The 12,131-nt window shown below is 46.1% G+C and overlaps 1 protein-coding gene across 1 annotated transcript in view; it reads left to right on the top strand.

Moving 5' to 3' along the window:
- NNT (nicotinamide nucleotide transhydrogenase) overlaps nucleotides 1-12,131 on the top strand; it is a 75,024-nt gene that overhangs the window by 34,837 nt on the left and 28,056 nt on the right. Inside the window, exons 9-16 of the mRNA XM_016198673.2 lie at nucleotides 4-195; nucleotides 733-886; nucleotides 3,569-3,730; nucleotides 4,677-4,787; nucleotides 5,593-5,738; nucleotides 6,927-7,122; nucleotides 8,794-9,027; nucleotides 10,272-10,432. Of these exons, the coding sequence (XP_016054159.1) occupies nucleotides 4-195; nucleotides 733-886; nucleotides 3,569-3,730; nucleotides 4,677-4,787; nucleotides 5,593-5,738; nucleotides 6,927-7,122; nucleotides 8,794-9,027; nucleotides 10,272-10,432 (1,356 nt within the window). The remainder of the gene's footprint in view (nucleotides 1-3; nucleotides 196-732; nucleotides 887-3,568; nucleotides 3,731-4,676; nucleotides 4,788-5,592; nucleotides 5,739-6,926; nucleotides 7,123-8,793; nucleotides 9,028-10,271; nucleotides 10,433-12,131) is intronic.

The raw sequence follows: 12,131 nt of genomic DNA, 5'->3' as shown, positions 1-12,131 counted from the left end.
CAGGGGGTCACTCACATCGGCTACACAGACCTCCCCAGCCGAATGGCCACCCAGGCCAGCACCCTGTACTCCAACAACATCACCAAGCTCCTGAAGGCCATCAGCCCAGACAAAGATAATTTTTATTTTGAAGTGAAGGATGACTTTGACTTTGGCACCATGGGTCACGTCATTAGAGGAACTGTCGTGATGAAGGCAAGTAAAGAGCCCTCCTTTATGAGTCTTCGCTCTAAATTTGGTTTAGGACGTCTGTTCGTTGGAAGAATCCTATTTTCAGATTGCGGTCTGTTCTAATAAAGTATTGATGTGTTGGGTTTTTGCCAATAAACATTGTTTAAAAATGCAGGATGATTTAAATATTGCAGAGACTTATATACATGCACGACTCGCCTGAAATATGCATTGTTTTTGGAAAAATAGAAACAAACGAAACAAAAAAAAATCAGAATTGAATGAAGTAAAAATGAAATGTTTCTTAAACCTGCCTGCTTTTAAAAAGGGTTAGAGCTGTATCCTTCTGTATATGTTCTGTGCACTTACAAATGACATACCTATGCATTATTTATAACACAAATATATGTTTATATACACATGTATTGTATATTCACATAAAGCGACAAATTATAAATTATATGAACTTATTTAAAATTATTTTTAAAGGAACGTTTTTTCCCCCCCAGACATTATATCTTTTTTAAACCCTGGATTGACTCTTTTTCTAATTTCTTTTAGGATGGCGAAGTGATTTTCCCTGCTCCCACTCCGAAAAATATTCCTCAAGGAGCCCCGGAGAAACCGAAGACAGTGGCTGAGCTGGAGGCGGAGAAAGCAGCTACTGTTACGCCCTTCCGGAAGACGATGACGACCGCCTCGGCGTACACCGCAGGTGAGCGCCGTCCAGCGGGGCTCAGTCCCGGTGACCTGGGTTTGGAAAGGAATGTATTAATTGTCAGAATTAGTGAATGAAATACTTCTACCCGTCTTTGGGTTCCATTGGGGACTGGGCTTTTGGATTCCATTAGGAACTGGGCCTTTAGAAGCAGCTTTTCATAAACATGTTATTTGTCCCACCCCCGTGGAACTGGAGATTGTGTCGGTTTGCTGCCCCAGGAGGTGGCAGGCGCTCTGCGAAATACCGGACTGAATGTGTGTGGAAGAGTAGACAGGTTGCTGATGCTCTTCCTTTTTAAAAAACATTTAAAATATAATTGCTAATATTTTTATCTACGGCAAATGTAGTACGTAGTGATGTACGTCAGATTGTGTTGACGTTAAGTGCGTATAAATGTGGTTGTCTGTCTGTTTGCTTATGAAACATCAGTTGTGATGATCTGCGCAGCTGGGTAAGACTGGGGAGCCAGATGTCCCCTGAAGAGTGGGCACAACACAGGTATCGCCTTGGAAGGTTTGACCCACATTCTAAATTATCTACCAGTGCAAAGAAATTCAGTTTTCAAATGCTTCTCTCTTTTTTTTTTATAGTTTAACATCCATTCTTTGCTTTTAAATTCATCTTTGTGAAAACACTAAAGAATTTTTGTAACATAAGGATAAATATTCCTTCTGGCTAAGGATTGTTGAGTCTGACATACGGATATTTGATATTATATTGGTTTCTCTCTCGTAGAATGAATTAAAAATGTTTAGATCTGCTTAGAGCCAAAACAAAAACAAACACAAACTATAAAGAATTAAAGACCAGCACCAGGCACAGAGCATTCTTGTAGTTTCAGCATTCCCCTAATTCCCATGTGAGTCCAGATGTTTTAAAGCAAAGTATGTAACTCTCCTTGACGAAAGAGCAAGTCTCAGCAAAATGACAAAACAACCTTTAGTTGTGAACATTGTGAATAGAATGGGGCAGTGTCCCCACTTGCACTTACTTGTTGGAAAAAAAAAAGAAACCGGGTTATTGTAATGTACACGGGGAGTATTATCAGTAGGATTGCAAATTGCCATTTCTGTTTGAGATTCATGAGGACATATGATGTTTTATTTTTCCAGGTTTCTCTTATGTTTGTTAAGTCAAAGTTTATTGCATTTCAATAGATATGACAATGGCATATTCCAGGGAATAAAAGAATGGCCTTATATATAGTTTCCTCTACCTTTGTCCTAAAAACAGGTATTTTAATTGTATGTGTGTTAGGAATCTATTTGAGTAGAATGCTTCAAGGAATTTGATTTTCTGCCCCCCCCCCTTTTCTCTGCTTTTCTCTTCTTTTTCCTGTTATACAGACTGTAGAAATAGCACGTTTGATGTTATTGCGTGTTATAGAAAATACATTAGTTTATTAGGCAGTTGATAAGAAAACCTTCAGATGTGTGATCTCTCTTTTCCCAGATGAAGACAGAAAGGTTGGATAATTTTACAGATGAGGTTACTGTAGCACAGAGAGGTTAAGCAACTTGTCTGAGATCACACAGCCAGCAAGGAGTAGAGTCAGGATCTGAAGCAGGCAGCCTGGCTTAAGAAAGGGTTTCCTTAACTATGGCCTCGTGCAGCTTCTCCAGTGACTCACTGGAGCACAAAACAATATTCTGTCTAACTCTCCCTTCCCATGGCCGACAGGCCCTACATTGGAAATCTCATATGTGTGTGGGGAAATAAAAATTAAAACTTACAGTCCTATTGAATGATTTAAGGTAAAATGAATGTCAATTCCTCCATGTTCTGTCTGTGTCACTCATAGAGAAATAGTTCATATCAAAGGGGAAAAGCACCTTATTCAGGAAACGTCAATTCCAGCTCCACTATCATTCTGTGTGTCCTGACCACCAGGCCACCCTTCCTTCTGTTCCCGAACAGCTGTCCACATGTTTGCCGTTAGGAAAGGCGATAATTAAAGATGTGTGTTCAGAGCTGACTGTTTGTATTCTGCACATTCTTAATTTAATTTGTGTTTTTTCCCCTTTTCTTTGTACAACCCCGTTTGCTGACTTGGTGCTGAGGCCGGAGCTGCCTGCCCGGCCAGCAGTCCAGCCCAGAGTGGGGAGCAATTGCAAAACTCCGTCCCGGGTGGGTGGAGGCCACATGTCCTGGGGAGGTGCTGGAGGCAATGAAACCCTTCCCACGCTTTTCAAACCCTTTTCCGCAGTCCAACTTGAGATGATGTGACATTGCTCTCAGAGGTCCTGTCACATAGAGGCTGCGTCTTGCTCAAGAGAAGATGCTCTGGTCGATCTTCCATAGGCCTGTCATCTTGGAGTAGGAACACTTGTGCAAACACGTGTGGCATCGTCAGTAACACTTACACAGGGGAGGGAACAGGCCACACGGCAGGGAACTTGAGAACTGTTATAAGGTGACTCATCAGTTTGAATAGATCTTTACAGTCTATTTTATTTTGGGGGTTGGTGGTCAAGAAGTTGAGCTTTGTTTGCAATGCCTCTAACCCCCTCTCCCCCCCCCATCATGAAATGTCTCAAATCTCTGCTCGTTACTGGCCAGGGCGTGGAATTTCAAAGCACTGACTATTCCACGTTTGTTTGTAGGTGTGCGTGCGTGTGATTTTAATCTTCCCGAGACAACCGGCTGTCGGCTCACTGTCTTTCGTCTCCTCTCCAGGTCTCACCGGGATGCTGGGCTTGGGCCTGGCAGCTCCCAATTTAGCCTTTTCGCAGATGGTGACCACGTTCGGCCTGGCGGGCATCGTGGGCTACCACACGGTCTGGGGCGTGACCCCTGCCCTCCACTCTCCGCTGATGTCCGTGACTAATGCCATCTCAGGTTTGTTCCCCTCGCCCCTCCTTCAGGTTCCCGTGGGCTCAGCGACTGCTTTCCACGAGGTGTATAAAGCTGTGTTTGCCGATTGCCTGGCTCGCGTCTGGGGTTGTGGTGGTGACTCGGGCTCCCTCCCGCAGGGACGGGCTGGGCTGCTTCCATTCCCAGCAGTGCAGCCACTGTCGTTTCCTCCAGTCACGATTTCCTTTAAGGAAAGAGCTCTCCGGTAACACCTGGGAACCCGTATGTCATAGAATTGTAGCGTCAGCGTCCTCTCGGGGTTCTTCTTAGGTTCAGCTAAGCATGCAGCCTAGTGAGTCGACAGCAGGCAAGCCCAGCTTCAGGTCGCCTGAAGCTACGGGACAGGAAAAGGTCGGCCAGCAGGGCAGCGTTGGCGTCTCCTTGGTGTGAGTCTCCGCCGAGGTCCCCACGGCCGTCCCCACGGCCGCCCAGCAGGGATCCCAGTGAGGGCTCGGGTCTGAGAATGAGGCCCACAGCGGACAGACCTGGGAGCTGCCCTGCTTGGAGGCCTCCCGGCCCCCGTGAGCGTCTCCTGTAACATCTCCATGGGCACAGCTTTTGGGGTCTCCGCAGGGACCATGTCCAGTTCCAAGAAGCACCGTGTTCAGGGAAGCCCCACGTTATGGCTTCACCGTCACGTGTCCTGGCTCAGGGACAGTTCCTTCCGGCCCAGATGCAGTCTGCCCCCCGTTGTCCAGGGACCTTATCGATGTACACCTTTAGCAGGACAGAGACAGAAAGATGAAGGAAGGTCAGAATCTGTGCAGAAGGAGAAAGCGTTTTGCTAACTCTTGGCCCAAAGGGTGCTTCAGCGGGAACGGCGTGTGAGGACTTTCTCCGTCATGAGTCTGTGCGTGTGACGTCCTTCTGCTGTGCCATCTGATTGGCGGTGGCACTGTAACCCTTTACCCTGTTGATGCTTTCCTCGCAGGGCTGACGGCAGTTGGCGGCCTGGCGCTGATGGGTGGACATTTGTATCCGTCCACCACGTCTCAGGGCCTCGCCGCCCTTGCTACCTTCATATCCTCGGTCAACATTGCAGGTATGGTGACCGTGACCGAAGCCACGGTGCTGTTTGGAATGAGAATCAACGTAAAATAGACATTCCGATTTTAAGAATTTGTGCCTTTATTTAAAAAAATGTTTCACTCAGACCATAAATGCTCTCTATGAAGGAAAGTTAGTTATTTTTCCGGTCTGTAATTTTTAGAAACTCTTTTGATAAAAACCCCCTAGGGCCCTGAAACAAATAAAACGATGGGAAGTGATTCAATACATAGTTGGGCATGAAGCTGATGAAGCGCTATCACCATAACATCTCTAGATGAGTCTAATTTGAGATAAAATTGTAGCCTTTTGACTGGGCCTCGCCTGCGTTTATTTCTAAAACCTGAAAGCCTAGCACGGAATTTGTGCACGAAACTCATTTGCTGCTATTTTGTAGCTAGAAATTCTTCAGTGGGTCCAAGAAACCCTGTGCCTGTGGATGTGGTATTTCTTTCTTTTATCAGTTATGATAGGGTATAACCAACAGGATAACCTATTAGAAAACAAATCCTGGCCTTTGATGGTTTGCATTCCAAGCCATTTGAATGGCTGCTTACTTGCAGTCATGCGGAAATAGTTGGTTCTGACTGATAGCAAATTTAGGGTTTTTATTTCCCCTTCAATGGAACTGGCTTGAATAATAAAGTAACTTCTAATTTTGACCGTCTAAAATGTTACTTAACACGATATGTTTCCATAGATGATGAAGGCGTGCTTAAAAATAGGAAAATCGTCGCACTTTGAGAGATCGGTTGCTCAGTGCGATAACCTTTCTGTTCTGTATTTCCTTTGAAAATCAGGTGGCTTCCTGGTGACTCAGAGAATGCTGGACATGTTTAAGCGTCCCACGGACCCCCCAGAATACAATTACCTGTATCTGCTCCCTGCTGGGACCTTCGTTGGAGGATATTTAGCCGCCCTCTCCAGCGGTTATAACATTGAACAAGTAAGAGGCTCTTTGGAGAGTGCTCGTTTTTGCCACTGTTTTCCCCCCACTTGGATTTAACATGATCTTTACCAACATTCAAACTCTATCACGAAGATACAACTACAACTCTAGAAACATCGTGGTCAAATGAAGTGTCCCCACCCCTTAGAACTGGGACCCGGATTCCAGAGCCAGGCTCGCCTGCTAACTGAGCGTGCAGATGTGGGTTTGCCTGTGTGCCCCCAAGTTTTTCCACATGTACAAAGAGTCAAGAAGGTTATTAGTATCCTCTTTATGTACCGGCTGGATTCTTGTGGGGATACAATGAAGAAATCAGTAATACATTTGAGAATTTCTCTTATTCAATACAATTAGTACTTTTCTTACTTTCCCCCCTACAAATCCACTACATCTTCTCTTGCTATCAGGAGATGTTATACCAGTTAATTCAAAAGTGAGAGTTTACAAACGAATGCTCTCCAGAAAAACAGGTAATCGAGTTGAACTGTGAAAGGCATAGATATAATTGTAGTCCTCAACGCTGAACTTGGTGTTTTCCACTGCTCTGCGATGACTATCACTAGGTTGCAGCAGCCTCCCTGGGAGCAGAAAACTCCTGTCTCTCTTGGTTTCTCCCGTTTCTAACGCGTAGCACTTGTTGAATGAACAACATCTTTTTTGAGAAGCGTTGGGAGTGGTGAGTCAGAGGGACCCGAGTCTGACCCAGATTTGCTATTTACTGATTCTCTGACCTTGGAAAATTTACGTAACCTCTTTAAGCTTTGGTTTCCTCTTCTGTGAAATGAGGCTGATGATTCTTTCCTCCGTGGGTCTCGTGGGACTGAGTTACAACATTGGTGAAGTGTGTAGCTCGGTCCCCCGGCACACACAGCATTGGCGGTTGCCTCCTTTATCGCATTGGTTAGATCCCCTAATGACATAATTTAAGTTTAGATACTTTTCCTATGCATTTGTGCATGCCATCCAGTCCCAAAGAAACCAATTTATATAAATGGTGTAATTGCAAATACAACGGAAAGTGTTTAGTATCCCTAATGGATAGGAAAATATATTGAAATATTAAAAGAAGAGCTCCTATTGGTCTCTCTAGTGTCTGAACTTAAAATTGTCTTTAGAGAATCATGTGTCCTCAGGCTAACAATGAAAGTTTTGATTCTCTCTCTGTCTCCCTTTTCCTTTGGAAAGATCATGTACCTGGGCTCAGGTCTCTGCTGTGTTGGTGCCCTGGCCGGCCTGTCCACCCAGGGAACAGCTCGTCTTGGCAATGCATTGGGCATGATCGGTGTGGCTGGAGGCCTGGCAGCCACCCTTGGGGGCCTGAACCCGACCCCTGAATTGTTGGCTCAGATGTCGGGAGCAATGGCCTTGGGCGGCACCATTGGTAAGCACTGTGGGTTTCCGCCTCTAAGCAAATCCATGCTCATTTCTTAGCCCTCGGTTTGCTCAGTTGATGCACTCATTCAATTAAATGTTTTACAGTGTTCGTACTTGAATGAGAATTATACCAGTTATGATGACTTTTCACCAAAATGAAATAGATAAGTTACGTTAGGAACAAAGGTAATGAGGCTGTCCACCCTTTTCTAATTATTAGATTTTGTCCGGGCTCCTGGGGTCTCCCCATGTTTATTGCACCTGCGTTGTAGAAATACTGTGTAAGGATGGGCTACTGTCTGATGTCCATCTCTTCCCACCTCCATGTTCAGTGACCACACTGGTGGCCTGGAATCAGCCACGGTTTCATTTATGGTTTTGTTGACTGTCCATACCTGAGGAAGCAATGGAGAAAACATTAATAACGCAGCTTAAACGGAAAAGTAGTGTCCGTAGCCATTACCTTGTGAAGAGCACAAAAACTGGGCCGGTGTCCTTCCAGTGTTTGAAAACTATGACCAGATTCGGTGAGGTTGTCACTCGCACGGTTGACAGTGAGTGCATTTCTCACAGACATCTTTTTAAAAAAATACTGATTTTTAAATCATCTTTTTTATTGATTTTAGAGAGAGAAGAAGAGAGAGGGAGAGAGAGAAACATGGATGTGAGAGAGAAACATCGATTGGTTGCCTCCTGGGCGCACCCTGATCGGGGATCAAACCTGGGTATGCGGCCTGACCGGGAATTGAACCGGCGACCTTTCGGTGCACAGACGAGGCCCAACCAACTGAGCCACCCCAGCCGGGGCTCACGTACATCTTGTTTCACTTTCTTGTTACTGTTAACAAAATTATTAGCCAGCGTTCACCTTGGAACCACACTGGTTCTTCAGCAGACACTAGGCTGCCTGCAGGTACCAGAGTTTGGTAAAAATCAACAAAAGCATTCTGTGAAAATCAATTGCCGTATGGAATTTACATTAAAGAGTATTTCATACTTTATTATTATTTGAAAGCTGTGTGCTAATACCTTTTCTATTAGTAAGAATTCGTGTGTGTATTTATACACACAAATGTTTGTATCCTGAGGACCTGGTGGTTAAATATTTATCAGCATATTAGCTTCCAGCCCCCTTTTGTCCTGACAGCCCCTGGGAAGAGCAGTGAAGGGAGATGCCCATGCTGTGGGCTCAGGCAGGAAAACCTCTAGACATGAACTTAGCACCTGCCAGAGCCGTGAAACTCCGTCAGAAGCTCCGAATTTGGATGTCTGTACCCCAGATATTTGCATTTCGTGGCCTTGGGACGTGGCTCCCGTCCACCCGCCCGAAAACCTAGCCCTTCTGCGTGCCCAGCTGGTCCCTGGCTGCTGAGCCTGGTTTTCCGAGCCATGGGGGGGCTTCCGGGGGCTGAAGGGATCCGAGGGGGCGCCAGCCGGGGCCGTGTGCAGAGGCTGTGGAGGGAACGGGCTCTCTGGAGTCGGCCTTGGCTGCGTGTGTTGAGAGCCCCTGCTGTTCCGAAGGGGGGTACGTGGGGCCCGCAGCGTCTTTAGCCCTCGCTAGGAAGCAGGGACCGATTTCCCGGGGACGGGTGGAGCCCAGTCGGTGTGCTGTCTGTTGCGGCCCCTCCTCGAGGCTCCGTCCAGCCTTCACTTCTGTTTGGCCTGCATTTCCCCGCAGGCCTGACGATTGCCAAGCGCATCCAGATTTCCGACTTGCCGCAGCTGGTGGCTGCCTTCCACAGCCTGGTGGGCTTGGCGGCCGTGCTGACCTGCATCGCCGAGTACATCGTGGAGTACCCGCACTTCGCCACGGACGCCGCGGCGAACCTCACCAAGATCGTCGCCTACCTCGGGACCTACATCGGCGGGGTCACCTTCAGCGGCTCCCTCATTGCCTACGGGAAGCTGCAGGGTGAGCGAGGCGGCGCCCGGGCGGGCCTGCCTAGGGCTTCGGGGGCCGGGCCGCTTCAGTTTCAGCCAAGAGCTTCGAGGAGAAGCCGCTGGGTGACGCGTCTGGGCAGCTCTCCGAGTATATAAACGTATTGTTTTCTCCGTAAAGGTGGCCTCCCCTCGTTGGTCCTTACAGACCTTATAAAGCCTGGGAGCGCTGTCTTGCGCGTACAGCTGGTGGAGGAGACCAGGGACTGACTGACATTTGATGATGCATGTGAACAAAATAACATCGTCATAATCCTTGGTTTCCAGAATAGAGGAAGCTTCTGGAGTATGTTTGTGTGATTGGTCCATGGCACTTATCTTGAAAACAAATACACATTTCAGGGCTCTAGTTTCGCAGCTTTTGCCACTGCTAAAACCAAGCATGAAAACAGAAGAAAATGAAACCCTCCACGTAGGCTGCTTTCGGTGTTTTCATGAAAGAGTGAGTCTCTAGAGCAGGGGTGGGGAACGTTGAGCCCCTGGGCCATATACGGCCCAAGAAATTGTTTGGTCTGGCCCTGCCAAGGCAACCGCAGGTGGGACTTGAAATTCAATAAATCTAGAAGCTTTTTTTCATAGCTAATTTTTAAGTTGATAATTTTGTATGGCCCGTGACTGATGTTCTAAATATCAGAATGGCCCTTGGCAGAAAGGAGGTTTCTGCTCTAGGGAAACTAGTTTGTGATTTGAAAATCTGCTCTTGCCGCTCCGTAATCAACTCATTAAAATTAAGCGGGGAACTTCCATGAAACTTAAAGGTCGCAGAAGGACTCTAAGCCCACAACACTCTGTCTTACGCTTTGTCTTCATCGACAGCCAGCGAACCAGCCTTCCCACCTGGGCTCAGTCGATAGGATCCGGAATGCTAGTGTGTTAGGGCTTTGTTTTGAAGTTTGAAATAAACAAAACAACATTTAACTTCTGTGTTGGTCCTACGGGGACAAAGTGACTTTTCAAGATTCCGTGACCAGAGTAAAGAAGCTGTGGCGCGAGTGGGTAGAGGACAGTCGAGTTGAGGCCTAGCTTTCCTGCTTCCGTTAGTTTTCTGTCCCATGGAAGAACCAATTTGCTTTTATGTTTCAGTATCTGGTGATGGGAAGTGACATTCCAAATACCGTGTCTTAATTCTAAGGTTACATCTTGGTAGTTTAGGCCTAAGGGACAGTCGCCGTGCGGGAGGGGCGTCTGAGGCCCTAACCGCCCTGCGCTTGGTTCCAGGCATCCTGAACTCCGCGCCCCTCCTGCTGCCCGGGAGGCACCTGCTCAACGCCGGCCTGCTGGCCGCCAGCGTGGGTGGCATCATCCCGTACATGGTAGACCCCAGCTTCGCCACGGGCATCCTCTGCCTGGGCTCCGTGTCCGCGCTCTCTGCTGTCATGGTAAGAGTTGGAGATGGGAGGCCCATAGTTGGCCGGGAACTGCTAGTATTTTATCAGCCATGTTTCTATCTCTTCAAGACCCCCAATGGAATAAATATGTTTTAAAATGATGTTACGTGTTTATTGTTCTAGAATCTGGAAAATACAGAAAAGTATAAGAAGAAAATCACTTTCTCTTCTTAATTATTCCTTTTAAAGTTGTCACATGCAACATCTTTATTGCCCCGGGGTCTTGTCACTGGACCAATGTGTCTGTGAACAGGGATTTTAAAAAGCCAAGCGTTGAAATTCTGCTGTGTGACAAGGCCTACGAATCAGTGCTTCGGGGTTTATGTCACCGCGTAGGATAGTCCCTGCAATCAGCTGCTCTCACTTTCTTTGGAAAGTCAAGCAGCTACATGAAATGAAATGCAGTTAATGAAGATCAGTGAGGGAGGCCAGGGGAGCCCTTCACGCAGGGTGGCCCTCCTCCTGCTCTCTAGCGTCCGCGTTGAGGATATCGACACGCGCCGTGGTCTTCAGTTGCCTCTATGTTACGCTTTAGCATTTCATTTCGTCCGAGTCTGAGGCTGTGGCACACGGCTCTGCGTGACTGACGAACTGCTTCCTGTTTACTTTGTAGACAGGGTTTACATTTTAAATTTTTAAAATAATTTACAGTGTTATAGACATAATAACAATTGCTTATCAAACACTGACCGGCTACTTGTTCAGAAACACAAGATTTAGTATTAAAATGAGACTGATTTTCATGTAATCATAAGAGTTTGGCTGTGATTTCAACAGGGAAGCTTTAGAGCACTGAAAAGGAACTTAAAATTCGATCTTTATGTGACCACCGTTGATCAGTTTTAATTCTGACTTACATAGCATGGATTTGTGTTTTATTTTAGACAAAAGAAAAATAGCTTTGATTTTTTTTTTTTTTTTGGTCTAATAGGGCAGAAGAGGTAAAAAAAAAAAGTCAAAACCAAACCTGCAGCCTTGAAATGTAAAGCTTTAAGAATTGTTACTTTTGAGGAGACATGAATTTGATACTTAATGACTCTGTGAGAATGAGTAGGATAAAGTATTTCATGGACTAATATAATTGGTTTTGGCTTAATTTAGTAATGCACGAATACATTCACATTGTAGCCAAAATCTCTCTCTCCACAATCCCCTTTCCTCTCTGGTTTAGTGATTTCGGGTTGCATCCTGGACATCGTGAACGACAGAGACTTTGGATTCTGTTGTATTCCTCCAAAGAGTATTGATGATGATTATTTCTTTATTAGTTTTTGTAGGCAGCTTACCAGGCTGGATCCAGATTTCAAATCCTGGCTCCCCTGTGGTAGGGGGCAGCTGCAACCTTTAAAAGCATTTTTAAACCAAATTTTAAATTCAATGTTATTTTGTCTTAGTTTCCGGTGTACAGCATAGTGGTTAGACGATCATATACTTTTCAAAGCGTTCTCCCTGATATTTCAAGTACCCATCTGGCGCAGCATTCAGAGCTATTACAATATTATTGACTCTCTTCTCTACGCTGCACTTTGCACCCCAACCATCTTCTGTTATCTCATCCTTAGCAGGATGGCTGGGAGTCTGCCCACAGAGGCCTAGTTCTGGAGTCAGCCGGAGATTTGGGCAGAGTTTATACACAGAATTCGGGGCTTCATTTCTCTAGCCTACCGCTTTGCAGAATTTACTTTCTCAC

The sequence above is a fragment of the Miniopterus natalensis genome, chromosome 3, assembly GCF_054644295.1.
Source record: "Miniopterus natalensis isolate mMinNat1 chromosome 3, mMinNat1.hap1, whole genome shotgun sequence".
In the NCBI taxonomy this organism is placed as follows: Eukaryota; Metazoa; Chordata; class Mammalia; order Chiroptera; family Miniopteridae; genus Miniopterus; species Miniopterus natalensis.
Note: the sequence above shows the minus strand (reverse complement) of the source record. Positions and strands in the feature narration are given on the sequence as shown.